This window comes from Cervus canadensis, chromosome 31 (genome assembly GCF_019320065.1).
Source record: "Cervus canadensis isolate Bull #8, Minnesota chromosome 31, ASM1932006v1, whole genome shotgun sequence".
NCBI classification, from domain to species: domain Eukaryota; kingdom Metazoa; phylum Chordata; class Mammalia; order Artiodactyla; family Cervidae; genus Cervus; species Cervus canadensis.
Window position 1 is genome coordinate 40977668 of NC_057416.1, and position 18066 is coordinate 40995733.

Here is an 18066-nt window from a genome sequence, read left to right on the forward strand (position 1 = left end):
GGGATGTTTTAAACCATATCAGAAAACAAACAACCAGCAAAAACTTAAACTATTTTTGAAAAGCTTAGGTGATAAGTTGTCATGGAAATGTTCCTTGATGAACAAATACATTTCCTTGGAAATTTGGGTCAATCCTCAGTTTTACTATTAATACCAAAGAGTTCACTGGCATATTAATTTTTTCTTGCTGCATGACATTATACATTATCACAGCAAAGTTAATGGGTAAAAACAACACACATTTATTATCTCACAGCTTCTAAATATCGAGAGTCCAGACATAGCTTATCTGGGTGGTCTGGATCGTCTGCCAGCTTGCAGCGGATGAGCAAAAAGTGAAAAGTTAAAGTGTCATCTGAGTAGACAGCTATAGCGCAGTGACTCAGAGTCAGATTACTCAGTAACATACCAGTTACTTTTTCGTGGGTTAGAAGTTTTGGAGCAAAATGGTTCTAAACAAAACACGTCCTCTGAGAGCATAGGGCAGTGGGTGTATGAAGTACTGGCTAAGAAACCTGATGAAGGGAAGCTGTGGCGGACCTTTCCGTTCCTTTCAGGCTTCTAGAATTTGGTACCAAGACATCTGCCTGTGCTGTGGTCACATCTAAGGTCTGGCTGGGGAGGGAACCCCTTTCTTACCCACACGGTGGTTGGTAACATTCAGCTGCTTATGATGGTCTCAGTTCTTTCTTGGCTACTGGCCAGAGAATACCCTACCCTCCCTGTCTGGGGGGCCTCTGCATAGGGAAGCTCAGAACGTGTCAGCTTGCTCTTTTAAAGCCAGTGAGGGTGAGTCTGTCCCCACGAAGTAGGCATTAGAGCCTTTGTGGCTGTGGTTCAGTCGCTCAGTCGTGTCTGACTCTTTGCGACCCCGTGGACCGCAGCACGCCAGGCCCCCCTGTCCATCACCAGCTCCCAGAGTTTACTCAAACTCATGTCCATCACGTCAGTGATGCCATCCAACCATCTCCTCCTCTGTCATCCCCTTCCCCTCCTGCCTCCAATCTTTCCCAGCATCAGGGTCTTTTCCAGTGACTCGGCTCTTTGCATCAGGTGGCCAAAGTATTGGAGTTTCAGCTTCAGCATCAGTCCTTCCAATGAATATTCAGGACTGATTTCCTTTAGGATGGACTGGTTGGATCTCCTTGCAGTCCAAGGGATTCTCAAGAGTCTTATCCAGCATTACAATTCAAAAGCATCAATTGTTCAGCACTCAGCCTTCTTTTAAAATTTTTTTTAAGTGGAGGATAATTGCTTTACAATATTGTGTTGGCTTTTGCCTTCTTTGTGGTCCAATCTCACATCTGTACATGTCTTATGTAACACGCATAAGATGTGACATACATGTACAGTCTTAAATAACATAATCATACCTCTGTAAGCATGTCCATCTTTCCCATATTCTATTTATGGAAGCAAGTTACAGGTTCTCCAGGGGAGCCAGCTCTGCAAAGTTCTGATGACCATGAAGTGGAAATACTAGGGACAATCATACAGCGTGTCTGCCACAGCTGGAATGAATACATTTTTCAGGGAGCTTTCTCTTGATATGGGAAAATATTCTCAAGCAACCTGAAGGTACTCTGTATCATCAGTAGTACCTACTCTACTCCTCTGCGACTGAGAGTGGGGAAAATGTGAAAGCAAACACAGAACTTAGAGTGATCATGCGTTCTTACGAATGCTTCTGGAAAAGTCTAGATACAGGGGCCATCAGGAGTAAATGTATCTGTTAGAGAAAGACTAGGCAGGGACAAAACTAAATCACTAAATATCACTAAAATATCACCGAAATCACTGAAATATCAAAATATATTTTGAGAAGTCAGAGTTCATGGGAAAAGTAGAGGAAATCTTGGGACTGTAAGCACCGAGGTTGAGAGAGAATGCAACACTGTTTCTTAAAATAAGGAAACAACTCAGTCATCCAGTACTCAATTGGCAATCCCAAATCTTAATCACAATAAACATCACAGTTCTGCTCTTCCTTGGCATGTGATCAACTATTGAAAGTCATCCCAAACTCAGTATAGCCCACACTGTCCCCCTCCTCACACTCCATGGAGAACTAGGGTATTTGCTTGTGGGATCTGCTAACATTTAAGTGCCTACAAGAGTGCTGGACACAGAGGAGATGCTTTCAAACTATGTCTTTTCAACCACTTTTCAGTGATTCTCAGGCTTCCCAGCTCCTTCTTTGACCTAACTTTTCACCAAAACAATAGAAGCCAAAACAATCTCTAATTTAGGTCTTGAGAAGTTTTTCTGGGGCAAGCCACTTTTAGGTTTTATATAAACTCTTTTAGTTGCAAAGTAGGGTACAGATGAAACCACAAAGAATTTGGGCACTTCCTCCAGAGAATGGGGCTAATATTTACAGTAGCTTTGTAAAAAATATGGCCTGAGCACTCAAGAGCGCGTGATTCATTCTCAAGCTCCCTGCTAGGGGAACAGGGACATTGCTGGCATAGATTCCAGGGGGCAGTGTTTTGTCAAGGAGGCCCTGAGGAGGTGACTGATTCAAGGAGAGATTCCCCAAAAGGAAAACAGATCAGAACACAGAAAACTGTTTGCAGCTTGTTTATAAAAATAATAATAATAATACTGCATTTTTTTCATAGGACTTTGAAATTTTGAGGGATAACAATAATTAAACTGAAATGTAAGATTTATCTGACCTACTATTGAATACATGTTCTAATTGAAGAATGCCTTTTGAAAAAAAGAATTGCCTTCATTTTTTTTTTTCTTTTGAAAGTTTAGATTATGAACTCCTGTTTCGTATCAGAGATATATTAGCCATGATTTTTTATGATGAGTCTCTTAAAGAGTAAGGTAAAATTTTCTTTATCTGAGGTTTGAAAATAGAAATTATGATTCTGAGTTTACAGTATTAAAAGTGTGCTGCTTAGATAAGGGAAGGGAATACAATTAAAAGTTTTATTCTGCATTTATTCCTGACACTCCTGATTTAAGTTTGTATGTGAATCTTGGACTATTTAGGAAGAGTTTTGTCATCTTTTGATGACATCTGACTGTCAGACATCTGACTGATGACATTGACAATAATCTGACTGAGACCAACAAATTTAGTTTGATACCACGCTATAATAAAAATTAGTTGAAATACCCCATTAATCTTGATTCGTCTCATGTCTTCTATTATTCTCCTATTATAAAAGTAAGATGGGCTTCCCTGGTGGCTCAGATGGTAAAGAATCTGCCTGAAATGCAGGAGACCCAGGTTTGATCCTGGGTCCAGAAGATCCCCTGGAGGAGGAAATGGCTACCCACTCCAGTATTCTTGCCTAGAGAATGTCATGAACAGGGGAGCCTGGTGGGCTACAGTCCATGGGGTCGCAAAGAGTCAGACATGACTGAGCCACTAACACTGCTACTACTATAAAAGTAGGATATTACTAATTTATATAAACTCGATTTTAAAGTTTCAAAGTGATATTTATATTTAAGTCAGAAGTTCACATAATAAACAATTGCTGCTTATCAATTAAAAAGAAAAAACTTATGATAATATAGGGCTTCCCTGATGGTTCAGTTGGTAAAGAATCTGCCTGCAATGCCAGAGATCCCGGTTCGATTCCTGGGTCAGTAAGATCCACTGGAGAAAGGATAGGCTACTCACCCCAGTATTCTTGGGCTTTCTTTGTGGCTCAGCTGGTAGAGAATCCATCTGCAGTGCAGGAGACCTGGGCTCGATCCCTGAGGTGGGAAGATGCCCTGGAGAAGGGAAAGGCTACCCACTCCAGTATTCTGGCCTGGAGAATTCCATGGACTGTATAGTCCATGGGATCACAACGAGTCGGACACGACTGAGCGACTTTCACGTGATGCTATGTGGTGATGGATTTAGTTTGTCAGCTTTTCTGTGACTTTCCTCTAATTTATCTTAATTGTCTTACTTTTGTAGTTATATTTCAATCAATTAATGCAGAATTCATTAGATATACTATATATACATGCCACCAAAGCTGAACATTGTCTGTAAAAATGTTCTATGCATATAAAATACATATAATGTTCTGCAGACATAGAGAACAGACTTTTAGGCCCGGAGGGGAGGGCAGGGGAGGAGGGAGATGTGTGGAGAGACTAACGTGGACCTTTACAAGCCCACATGTGAAATAGAGAGCCAATGGGAGTTTGCTCTATGACTCAGGAACTCAAACAGGGGCTCTGGGACAGTCTGGAGGGGTGGGGTGGGGAGCGAGATGGGAAGGAGTTTCAGGAGGGAGGGGACGTTTCTGTACCTACGACTGATTCTTGTTGGTGTTTGACAGAAAGCAACAAAATTCTGTAAAGCAATTATCCTTCAATTAAATAAACTGGCCCAAAAAAAGCCCATTATATATATATATAAACATATATAAAGATATGTATGTATCACATATTTACAAAATTACAGTGAAATCGGCTCAGTCGTGTCCGACTTTTTGCGACCCTATGGACTGCAGCCCACCAGGCTCCTCTGTCCTTGGGGTTCTCCAGGCAGGAACACTGGGGTGGGTAGCCAGTCCCTCCTCCAGGGCATCTTCGGAACCCAAGGATCGAACCTGGGTCTCCTGCATTGCCAGGAGGATTCTTTACTGCTGAGCCAGCAGGGAAGCCCCAAAATTACAATAATGCTATTTTTATACCTAGTGTTATGGGAGTCTCCTAGCACTGTTAGTTTTAATTTTAAATTCACACTGCACTCTAGTGGGGAGTGAGATCAATGCAAAGTTTTTCTTCTGTTGTTGCTTTTTAGCACTGATTATGGATTATTTATACTTTTAAAAGTGAAATGCAAAAGAGTGCTATGACCTATCATATTCTCAAAGGCGAGATAGTATAAATATAATTTATATATTCTATATAATATATATTTAATATTTAACCCTGGAGTTAAATATTTACTCCTAGAGTTTGAGCAAGCTCCACAAGATGGTGAAGGACAGGAAGGCCTGGTGTGCTGGCTGCAGCCCACGGGGTCGCAGAGTCGGACACAACTGAGCAACTGAACAACAATAACAATATTTATATATATATTTACTATATATAGTAAATATATATTTACTATAATAAAATATGATTTTTTTTCTCTACGTTGCTCTAAAGTAATACAGGAAAATTCACGAATGCAACATTTGCATTGATTTATCATGGTGTATTTGACATATTATATATATATATATATATATGTGTATATATGGATATAATTTACACCGTAAAATCCTAATACAAGGAAATATGAAATAAAAGATAATCCCTCCTTTTTTTCTAACTAGAAGACAAAAGAATGGCCAATTTTCTTTCATGATTTTGAAAACTGACGGTTAGATTTTAAAATATTGGCTTGTAAATTTTCTTTTTTGATCTTAGTTTAATTCAGCATGTTTCTTTAAGCTCTGCAGAGGAAACTTTGGCAACAAGATCTTTGAAAGCACTAGAGCTAGAACCACTTTTCAAATATCTAGTAATTTTCTCATTTTTTCCTAAGTGATTTTAAATTAAATTAGTGCTCTTAAAATTCATTTTTGATGTTGTCTCCAGAAATTTTATTCCAAGTAATTAGTATCCAATCACATAAGTGTAGTACATATTTTTTTTCTAACTATTTCAGTCCATAAATTCTTATTTGTGATCTCCACAAACTTTTTCTATTTTTTAAGATTACATTTGAAAGGTTTCTTGAAAATGATACCCTACAGTTGTAGCTGTGAGATGGTATCCTCATGAACAATGACTAGATCTTTATTGTATTCTCTGCTTCTTTTCTGCGGAGCCAATAGAGAAAAGTTGCATAAAAACTAAACTCTATAAGAAGTTTTACTACTCATACAAAGTACAGCTTTCCTTTAGTGAAATGGTCTGAATCGATGTGTCCTCCCCAGACATTATTTTTTTCATAATAAACTGAAAAAATTCCTCATAGTGGACTCTTTAAAGAGTTCAGTATCAGTAGATTCCTCTCTTCAGAGAGAGAGTTTTGAGAACACATTTTGTCTTGCATTTGGGCAACATTTAGACTCATTTAGACTTTGACTTTTATTTTCTCAGTGAAACTGACTTTGAAAGAAACAGCTAAAATGTATCACTTGCCACCCTCTGTGTAGAAACTATTAAAACTCAAAGGAATGAACTTATAATTTCTATTTTCTTTTTTACTAAATATTTGGCTGTCATCCACCTTAGCTAGTCTTTTTTCAACTGTATCACCATAAAATAGCTATAGTTCAAATGTTTATTTTGTTTTTATTAGATGAAAAATGATTGTTAGATATGCTGTCAGGTCAAGATTTATAAAGGAATTTTCTGTTTGTTTCTTTAGTATTGATTATGCCACTATTTATGGCACAATTTTGTGTTAAATATGTTCTACAATTATAAGTCCCTACCTACCTCTTTAAATAATATTCTAAGGAAAGAGAAGCCCTTGCAAAAACAAGAATATTTTAGTTTATTTTATTGTGCTGCTTACATTTCTATGCCTTTATAGGTCATGGTTTATTGTGCTCTGAACTGCCTGTTGGCCAATGCTTTTTATTGTCATTTGATTGTCAGTGCAAATTATTGTAGAATCTTAAGGTTCCTTGCTGTTTTGACAAGGGGGAAAATCCAAGAACAAAGGATAAATCCAATCTTGGGCAAAACAGCGGAACTTGACTTTTTAACTTTGAAGTAAGATATCAAAATTCTGTATAAGGAAAATTTTCCATTTGATAAAGTTAGGTTTAGTTTTAAGCCAATAGACATTCCTTTTATTTTGTATTAATGCTTGTTGATTGTTGTGGTAGAGTTAAATACGAAACAAAAATGAAGTTTATGAGACCAGTTGAATAACACTGTGTGTGTATGTGTGTGTGTGTGTGTGTGTGTGTGTGAGAGAGAGAAAGTGGCTCATCCTTCAATTTTATTGGAACCAATCATTATAAGATACAAGGGCTCAGTGGAGGTTTGTTAGATTTTTTGTTAATGGGTTGGCAGGTTAGTTATTTTGTCAGCAAATTTGATTGAGAGGAAATGGCTTGGAGCCATGGTGCATATTAGATTTCACTGTTCTCTGCACTGCATTTACCTCCAAGTCACATGCAGGGCACCTGGAGAAACCAGAGGTGGTAAGCCTTTCCACTTTATGTCTGTATATGGCGGCTGAGAAATAAGAGCATGTACTTTTAAGCCAGTTTGAAGCACAGAGTCAAGGGCCAGGCCCCCACAAGGCAGTGATCTTGCCGCTCATTCTCCCATCACACAGTTTACTTTTCCTGCTGCGGAGATGAATGAGCAAAGAATGAAGAGAAGGGAAGCTTCTGTCTTAGTTCTTTCCCTCCCAAGAAATGTCTGTTGTATTAGTCAAGAAGAGAAATAAAGAATAGTCCCAAACTAGTAGCTTTTCTTTTTTTTTCAATTTAAATAAACTTTTTATTTTAGAGTATCTTTAGATTAGCAGAAAAGTTATCAAGTTAGTTGAGTTCCATAAACCCCACCTACGTATTTTGCTCTACTGTTAACAGATAAGTCTGGTTCATTTGTCCCCAATAATAGAGTAGTAATATTGCTGACACTCTATACTTTATTTGGACTTTATTAGGGTTTTTTCTCTCTTCCCCCCACCCCAGATAAGGAAATGGCAACCCACTCCAGTACCAGTATTCTTCCCTGGAAAGTCCCGTGGACAAAGGAGCCTGGTGGGCCACAGTTCACGGGGTCGCAAAGAGGTGGACATGGCTGAGAAACTGAGCACAGAGTTTTTTTAAACAAATGTTTTTCTTTTTTCCAGCATCCCATCCAGGACGCCACTTTTTAAAATTTTCCTATTGTGTAGTCAATTGGTTTTGTAAAACTTTTGTTGAAATATATTTGATTCACGATGTGTTAATTTCAGGCGTACAGCAAAGTGATTCAATTATATATACATATACACGTGCATATATAGATATAGATTCTTTTCCATTATAGGTTATTACACGGTATTGAGTAGAGTTCCTTGTGCTATACAGTAGGTCCTTTCTTTATTATCTAATTTATATATTGTAGTATATTTATTTTAAACTCAATTCCTAATTTAGAATTATTTTAAGTGATTTATAAATAAAGAGTAGAATATGTATTCAATAGTTACTTTAATTACTATCTTAAGGTCAGAGATACTGCAATTGTCAGCTGATTTTTCTCTTAGACTTGAGTATACATGCCTTATATTTGCCCAAAAATAATGTATTCTGATATAATCCTTAGATCTGTCACACTTTTTTTTGCACCCTATGAAGCTATCTTAGATGTTCAGAACATCTTATGTAGTTGAGGTACAAACTGTACATCTTTAGATACTGAATCACTTTTAGCTTTTTTGTATATGTAAGATATGTCCATCCAAATGTAAGTGATTTTACTTACTTGACAAGGAATATTAAAATATGAGAATTTTATTTAGTTGTAGAAATCAAGAAGGAAATCTCCAATGCATTAATGGTATCCCCAAATCACTGTGGATGGTGACTGCAGCCTTGAAATTAAAAGATGCTTGCCCCATGGAAGAAAAGCTATGAAAAACCTAGACTGCCTATAAAAATGCAGAGACATCACTTTGCCGACAAGGGTCCAGATAGTCTTAGCTATGGTTTTACCAGTAGTCATTCATGGATGTGAGATTGGACCATAAAGAAAGCTGAGCACCAAAGAATTGATGCTTTCAAAATGTGGTGCTGGCAAAGACTCTTGAGCGTCCCTTGGACTGCAAGGAGATCAAACCAGTCAATCCTAAAGGAAATCAACCCTGAATATTCATTGGAAGGACTGATGCTGAAGCTGAAGCTCCAATACTTTGGCTACCTGATGTGAAGAACTGACTCAATGGAAAAGACCCTGATGCTGGGAAAGACTGAAGGCAGGAGGAGAAGGGGACGACAGAAGATGACGGGATTGCATGGCATCATCAACTCAATGGGCCTGAGTTTGAGCCTGGGAGTTGGCGATGCACAGGGATGCCTGATATGCTGCAGTTTTGGGGTTACAAAAGTTCAGACAGGACTTAGCAATTGAACAACAGTGTATCCTTTAATGGAGCAAACAGTTCCTTTTCCCTATCATGCAAGCTCCCTTTTCTTTAATTCCCACCATAAATTTGAAAGGTAGGGAAGCTGAAACAGGTACCCTCTCTTTTGGAAAGTTTGCTTGCTTTTTATGACATTTCTTTTAGGAAGGCATACATTATTTTATTACTTGATTTTGGTTATTGAAAGAAATTTCAAGATGAATTTTGATTTTACGAAATAAAAGATGAAAAGTGAAAACAGCATTTATTATTTGTTTTCAGCAGCTGTGAAAGGTGAAACACCCCCTTTACCAAGTCCAAGCTCACTCTGTTCACCACAGGACAGGACGGTGAATCCTTGAGATGGAACGTTGAGGCAAAGAATGTAGCTTTACTGGAAAGCCTGCTGACTGAGAAGATGGCAGACTAACATCTCAAAATAACCATCTTGTCGGGGGCTGGATGCCAGATTCGTTTATGGATCAGAGATGAGGGAGGTGAGGGAGCAAAGTAAAAAAGACCATTTAACTCTTGCAAGCATTTCCTAGAATGGCAAGCCTCAGGCAGGTAGATGTGTTACTTTCTTTTTCTTACAGTCATTTCACAGGTGGTGTGAATGGAATGTCTACTGACATATCAATAAACAAGCATGTCATAGTTATCTTTGATTCCATCCCCCCAAACGTCAGTTTCTGAGCCATGCTGACAAACCACACTCCCTACACAAGGAATCAAGGATGGCACAGTCATCAGTGATTTCAGGCCTGTGAGCTAAACAAAGGCACTTCAGTTTAAGGATAAGGCCCAGGAGGCCCAGGAGGCAGGCCTTTATGTGTGATTATACTAACAAAAGCAGCAACCACAGGGGTTCAAGTCAAAGAAACAGATTCAGCACGAAATCAAAATTAACCCTTCCCGGTAACATTAGGATTTACTAAAGCACATGGTAAGTAAGAGCTTGTGATATGGAGATAAATAAAATTGAATAGTGATCCCAAAGGTACCCTTTTTAGGTGCGTGACCCCAGGTGAATTCTTCACGCATTGTAAACCTCAGCTTCCTCAGTTTGAAACAGGAAAGACTATAGTTCTTCATTGTTTCCTTTTCCGTTCTTATGATGTTTGTCATTTAAAGTGACATTTTACTTGGTATTTGGCCTGGCAAAAGCAAAGTGAAACCCTTGCCATTTTGATCTCCAGTGGCCTCCGCCTGCAGTGGCTTGGAGCGGGGCTTGGGTTCCCAGCCAGAGACTGGGCTGGTTCACAGCAGTGAAAAAGCACCAGGTCCGAGCTGCTAGACCTGTGGTCAGTGACAAGGGCCCTGGCCCTTCAGCTTTGCAGAGAAGGATTCCAGCAAAGTTGGAAAGTAGTGAAGCAAGCACAGTATTTAGTAGCAGGAAAAGAGAACCATACATGTAGATACACTCACCGGTAGGAGTTGCGCCCTAATGGCAGCTTGAATTCCTTTTCCTTTTCGGGTTTCCGCTGGCCAATCGTTTTTATGTGCCTGGCTCACAGTCCGTGTTGGTGTGTCTCAGGAGCCAGGAGAAAAGGTGTCTGGGGGTGGGGGGGTGGGGGGGGCGCGGAACAGCCCTTGGTGTAACTCCCCTTCGGCCTGCAAGGAGTCTTTTCTGCACATGTGTGGTCAGGGAAGACTCCTGACTTTGGAAATGAGGACTCCGTGGACTGCGCAGGGCCCGGCCTCCTCCCTTAGTTGTCTTGCTATTCTAGTCTTGGAGTTTCCGTCCACAGGGAATGAATCTCCAATTGCTTTACCCTGGTGGTGGGGTGGGGGGGTGCTCACCTACCCCCTACCTCAATTTGCATACCATGAAAGATATAAAGATATAATGTACAGTCTGAAAGCAACCTACTAAAATGGGAAGAAGTGGAAATTTTGAATTGTAAGTGTCTCTGTGTGTGTGTTAGTCACTCGGTCATGTCTGACTCTCTGTGACCCCATGGACTGTAGCCAACCAGTCTCTTCTGTCCATGGGATTCTCCAGGCAGGAATATTGCAGTGGGTTCCCGTTCCCTTCTCCAGGGGGCCTTCCCAACCCAGAGATCGAACCCTGGTCTCCCACATCACAGACGGATTTTTACCATCTGAGTCACCAGGGAAGTGTCCAAGACAATGCTTATTTGCTACTGAATTTAGTAATATAAGGGAATCGAAGAATTATTTTATTTTTAATATTTTATTGATTTTTAATTGAAGTACAGTTGATTTACAATGTTGTGTTAGTTTCAGTTGTACAGAAAAGTAATTTAGTTACATGATACACACACACACACGTATATGTGTCCTTTTTCAGGCTCCCTTTTGTTATAGATTATTACAAACATGGAATTTAGTGCCCTGCACTATACAGTAGGGCCTTGTGGTTTATCTATTTTATATGCAGTGGTGTGTATATCTGTGCATTCCAGTCTCCTAATTTACCCCTCTCATATTTCCCCTTTGATAACCATGAGATTGTTTTCTGTGTCTGTGAGTCCATTTCTATCTTGTAAATGAGTTTGTTTGTATCGTATTTTTTTTTAGCTTTCACATATAAGTTATATGATTTTTGTCTTTCTCACCTTCCTTTAGTTAGTACGGTCATCTCTGGGTCCATCCATGTTGCTGCAAACGGCAGCATTTCATTGCATTTTATGGCTAAGAAGTATATACAGTGGTACATCTATCTACATACATATGTGTATTTATTCATTCGTTGATGGATATTTTCATTGTTTCCATGTCTTGGCAATTGTAAATAATGCTCCTACACTGTTGGAACTGTGAATTAATGCAGCCCTAGTGGGCTTCCCTGGTGGTTCAGAGGTTAAAGCGTCTGCCTGCAATGCGGGAGACCCAGGTTCGATCCCTGGGTCGGGAAGATCCCCTGGAGAAGGAAATGGCAACCCACTCCAGTATTCTTGCCTGGAGAATCCCATGGATGGGGGAGCCTGCTAGGCTACAGTCCACGGGGTTGCAAAGAGTCGGACACGACTGAGCGACTTCACTTCACTCACTAGTGGAGAACAATATGGAAGTTTCTTTAATGGGAATTTTCTGTCTGGCTCAGGAGACGCAAGCAGGGGCTCTGTGTCAACCTAGAGGGGTGGGATGGGGAGGGAGATGGGAGGGAGCTCCAGAAGGGAGGGGATGCATGTACACCTATGGCTGATTCATGTTGAGGTTTGACAGAAAGCAGCAAAATTCTGTAAAGCAATTATCATTCAATAAAAAATAAATTAATTTTAAAAATAGAGTTATCATATGATCCAACAATCCTACTCCTGGACATATATCCAGAAAAGATGAAAACTCTAGTTAAAAAAAAATACAAATAACCTAATGTTCATAGGAATCCAGGAACCTTGATTGGCTTGTTCATAGCTTTCTTTGTATCCTAGATTCCACATGTGTCCAAGATGGAGAGTGTGAGGCTGAGTTTTCAGTTGATGGCTTTGAAGAGAAACCAGAAAAAGAAAAGAAACAAACCAATTTCACTTTGTGCAACGTGTGTAACATTCAGCTGAATTCGACTGCTCAAGCCCAAATCCACTACAATGGCAAATCACATCAAAAGAGATTAAAGCAGCTCAGCAACGGGATGGTGAAAAACGACAATGGTAAGTGTTTCTGAAGCTATATTTTCAATTTTATATCATCAAGTTCTTTATGTACCTGCAGATGTGGAAAGAAAAGAATAGACTAAGCTCTATTTTTAAAACCAGGAAAACAGTAAATAAAAGTTTTATCAGCATAGTATGCTGAAAGAATTTCTCACAGCTCTTTGAGGGACAAGGGGAAATTCTGTTGTCTATGTGTAAATGTATTACAATTGGGATTGTGACCTACCAGGACATTTATGATAATTAGAAAAAGTTGACATTAGATTTTGTTGATATTTGGCTTTAATTATTTGAAAATTAACATCCTTCTATATTTTATATAAAACAATTGTTTTTATGTTTGTTTTATGCATGTTGGGGCCTCATTTGGTTAGTAAGATTGCGATTTGTTTTAAAAAATACATACTTTTCATGTCGAAGTTTTAACCAATAAAATGTGATCTTTTGGTATGTACAGATTCTTTAAATTTGCTGGTGAAAATTCATGGTTTGCTTAATCACTTTAGACTACTTTTAAAAGTATAAGCTGAATTTAGGAGTAAGCAGATTTTAGAAAGAGCACATATGTATTCTTGAAACAAATGGAAGATTATTAATAAAAGCAGGGACAGGTGAGGGAAGGGAGGATAGAATCCTGCACCAGGACTTAGGGGGGCTAAACTAACAGTAACGCCAAAGAGTTAACAGTATTGTGGCCTGGTTGGAGGTTTCATTGATAAGATATGTTTTATCTCAGTTTTATTAACCTTTAAATACGAGACTGGATTTTGATCTGTTGTAATATTTGATATTGAAGGCAAATATAATTTTGTAGAGTTGACTTTAATTGCACAATGTGACAGTTGTGAGTTAAGTTTTATTTGGGGCAATATGAGGACTCAGCCCGAGAGACGGCAACTCAGTAGCTCCGAGAAACTGCTCCAGTGAGGCAGGGGAAAGATGGTGTGTACGTGATTTTGGTGAAGGGGGAGTATATGCAGTCAAATGCATACTTCTTTGTAGAACGTTTCCGCTTGTCTCATGAAGCTTCTGCAAGTCAGGAGAAACAGTCGTCACCATGAAAGGTTTTAGTGCATTTCTAGATATAAGGAGATACAGTAACTGGGCTCCTAGAATCAGCTCCTGAGAATATCTAGCTGCCTGAAGACCTGTTCTGCTGGTTTCCTAGGAGCACAGAGGGCCTCATCTCTGCGCTCCACTCTGAACGCCGTCCCGGGTGTTGGAGGTCAGCAGCCGCAGCAGCACAGATTTCATCCTTGTAGAGGTAGGTGGCGGGCACCCATGGAAAATGCCAGCTTGTGGTTGACAGTAGTTTCCTTCAAGGCCACCGAAATGAAAAAAAAAAAACAAAACAGTATATTTTTTAAATGGAAAGTATTTCTACCTTCCTTTGTATTTTTAGTACGAATGAGCTGGAATATTCTAATAGGAAGGACCGTGTGCTTCTCTTTCTTTTGTATGACAAAAGGTTAATTATGGATCTTACTGGTCAAAGAGATATAAAAAAATAATCATCGCGAAGTAAATAAAAACTACTCAATTTCATAGCTCCAAGATGAGCTAGTGAGGCCATGGACTTACTAAGTCATATTTAGAAATACAGATTTCCTGACCTCCATTTTGAATCTCCTAAGGACAGTCTTTTCCCTATCATTACCATTAAGGTGAAATCATGTGAAGTGCAGCATGATTCCGTTTCAACTTGCTTTTCGTTCAGTTGGTGTTGGTGTGAAGCCCAATCCAGGTTTGTGTCCATTGACATTGAATTAAATTGCAGAGACAGAGTTTTGGGTGAAGTTAGAACAGCTTTATTGCTTTCCAGGCAGAGGGGACCACAGTGGGCTAATGACCTCAGAACTGTGTGTGGGACCTTGGAGGGCATAGTGGGGAGTTCACAGTACTGGTCCAGAGAGAGTGCGATGGGCTCGTGGACCTTCTTTTGATGGGTCAGTGGTGAGCTAAATGGGAATCGGCATCATCAACCCTCGTGTCCCAGCTGGTGTGAGGTCTGTGTGCTTCTGGGTTAACTTCTCCTCACTGCTGGGGGTTTCAGGATCTTCACAGCAGCTCAGAGATACTGTTATGTGTATCCCTCGAAGGAGAACAAGGACCCTGCCCCAAGGCTGCACTGTTATATCTTGAGACTCCTCTTGTCTCTGCATCCCCTCCCTTCCCTAATTAGCAAATGTTTGGACCTGCCACTCTGGGAAGGTCTTGGAGGCTAAAAGAAGCCTGTTTCCTATAATCGAGAAATGCAAGCTTTTGTGCCCAGGAGACCCACAGGGGCCTGCTGGATTTCACTGGTGGGAATGGTGTCAGCTTCAGGGTTTTACCTCACTTACCTTGGAATTTACAATCCTCTTTGGAGAAGTAATAAGCTACATCATAGAAAGAAACTCAAGAGTTTAGAAACTCAAGTCATAGCTAATCTCAGATGAAATTTAGGATGGTCAACAACTTTCAAATCGTAGGACTGAGTTATTTCCATTACCATCCTCTTACAGATGTGGAAATTGAGGATAATGTTAATTAAATCCTGTACTGAAGGTCACCCAACTCTTAAATGGTCAAACTAGGAGTCAAATTCCGTCTTATTCACTACATAGCCGCATCCTATAGTATACTGTCTCCCCAGAATGAATATGCCGTAGAAATGGTGACTTTATTTATTGAAGGAGAAAAATTATTTTAAGAGAATATAAAAAAATTAATTTTATGTTATGATTCTATCATATTCCCAACAATGCAATGATCAATATGGTGCTTAACAAATTTCATTGCTACATTTTCTTTGCATATTATTTTCCAAAGTTTCTTTTTTTAGCATCAAATTAGTAAAAGTTGTGAAAATGATTATGAATTAATGGGAGACCTTGGTTTGGGTTATCTTAGTTTGATTCGAAATCATACGTCAGAGGAGCCCTCACCTCTGATGACAGGTGGATTTAACTACAGGTGGATCTAACTACAGGCAATCAACTCTCAAATTAAGTTATCTTACGTTGCTATAGGAACATATTCTTTCTTTTATGTATCCCTCTGTCTTTGCACACTAGAAATGTACTTTTTTGACCTTTTGGGAATAAGGAGGGAGCCCAGTTCTGAGTGTCATGTGATTAATTGTCCTTACTTTACTCACACAGTGACCAAGCTAGTATTAGGAATTCTCAGGAATAATGGATCATGTAAATTTTTAGTTGAGCATTATCATCTTTAGTTTATCCAGAGAAAGAAATGGGACTAGAAGGAAATAGCCTTCTCCTTGAAGATGTACACACATGGAATGGCTGCTCATCATCTCTCATTTCAGATTTCAAACTTGAAGTCAGTGTGGGAGTGCCAAAAAAGCAGGAAGATATTAGACATATTTGCCTGGATGCATTCAGCCTTATCCATAGCTTACTTTTAGAGATGCAAATAAATAAGTAATAGTTGCGGCTGTTAAGTTGCTAAGTCATGTCTGACTCTTTGTGACCCCACGGACTGCAGCATGCCAGGCCCCTCTGTCTTCCACATTCTCCTGGAGTTTGCTCAAGTTAATGTCCACTGAGACATGGGTCTAGTTTTTATTATTTATTTGAGGTTGTCTAACTGGAAAAAATTAGTAACACTGGTTCTGAATGACTGTAGAACATTGTATAGTTACATGCCTATAGGTGTATTCTAATATATCCTAGAATGAATAAAAGGGACATCACCCTATCTAAAATATGGTTTCTGTATTTCTGAGCAAAATGTGACATTTCTCATGTCATCTGACTTATTACCTAAAATGGCCTTCTGAAGATTGCAGTGAAGAGATATACCACATGTGCTGGTTAGGTAGGAGCCCCTGGTCCCACAGGTGAGACCTGACTTCACTTTCTGACAGCTGCTGCCGTCTTGATGGGAGTTGCGTTATCAAGGACACGTGTCCACTCATGCCCGTATGTTGTCCTGAGTCCCCAGGTCCCTCCTGAGACACAGAGCGCTGCCTGCTGAGCTCCCCAAGCACCGCCTTCAGGTGAAGGGGGCTCTTCTGAATTTGTTCCTTCCTTGGAGCAAAACCTCCCAACTTCTTGGCTCAAAAGTCCATTCCAGCTTCAGCTTTACTGATAACATGGCTGCGATTCTAAGTCCAGCCCGCCTTCCCCAGGGCTGCTTCCCTCCTGCCTCTCACTTCCTGGTCACTAATCCATGCTTGCCCACGAGGAGCCTGCCTCCTGGGAATTCACCTAAGACGTCACCAGTGCTTCCCATATATTCATAAGTAATATGCGTAATATGCTTCACTGTGCAGAAGCAACAGCGTTTAATACTTCCCCCCATGTGTATTTTCCATTTAAGCCTGCATTTAAGCTTTGTTATCAGCAATGCCGAGGGAACAACAAAAAGTGAACTAGTATTTATTATTGTTCCACTTATTTTATACACATCATCTATTGCACCCAATCAGTCTTTCTGCAAGGCAATTGTTATTACATCTGTTTTACAAGTATGTTAGCCAGGGAGATCAAAGGGACACAGAGACTTGCCAAATAGCTCTGTCTGTTAAGTCTGTCATATTTACATGATCACAATACTCTCATCTCCACAATGTAAGTAGACTTACATTCTACTGTCAACAAAATTATGCCAGATATCTGGTATTTTCTTATGGGATTGAGTTTATGTCATTTTTAAAGCACTTAACTTATTACAGGAAAACTGATGTTTCCTTAAATTTTCTTCACCAACATAACTACGGAGGACTTTTTGTGCAGTGTAATTTATTACTACTTATTTTCTGTTGTTCTAGGAGTACATTTATGTTTACGTTTGCACACTTTTTGAAGATGAGGTGAGATACAGAAGTGGCAGGAGGGTATTATGTAATTAAAAATTGCTTAAATATCTAGAGTTTAACTTATTTCAGAGATTGCATTCTTCACACTTTCATGAAAACTATAAACCAGAGAAATCCCAATACAAGCTGCATGCATGCCTTACTTTCTATTTGGAAAAGGTCTTTGATTTTATACTTATGAGCAAGGTATGTTTTGCAAATAATGATTATTTTCTGATAATGTCCTGTCTGGGCTGTTCATAAATATACAAAAATAAAACAAAAATCATCAAGAATCCCACAAAGGTAATTACTTCTAATCTTTTTGTCACCATTCTACCAGGTATGCAAGTAGATATGAATAAGCAATATTATATATACATTACATGCATTACAGTATTGTAGTGTTTATAGATGATCGCCTTTTTATGACTACATATTTTTAATTACCATAAAGAAATTAATTAGGTGGTTGAGATTTCTAGTTTATGTGAAGGTTTTGCTCACATTTGTCATTTGGCTTTCCAACTCTGTGATATACTCTATAGTGGAAAAGCCTTAACATCATCATGAAGTATGAAATGAAAAGTTAAAATGAAGCATCCTGA

General features: G+C 39.2%; 1 protein-coding gene across 1 annotated transcript in view; it reads left to right on the forward strand.

Annotated features, from left to right (window-relative positions):
- The window catches only part of ZNF385D (zinc finger protein 385D), a 921658-nt gene that overhangs the window by 181419 nt on the left and 722173 nt on the right, over positions 1-18066 (forward strand). Inside the window, exon 2 of the mRNA XM_043454129.1 lies at positions 12433-12651. Coding sequence (XP_043310064.1) covers positions 12433-12651 — 219 coding nt within the window. The remainder of the gene's footprint in view (positions 1-12432; positions 12652-18066) is intronic.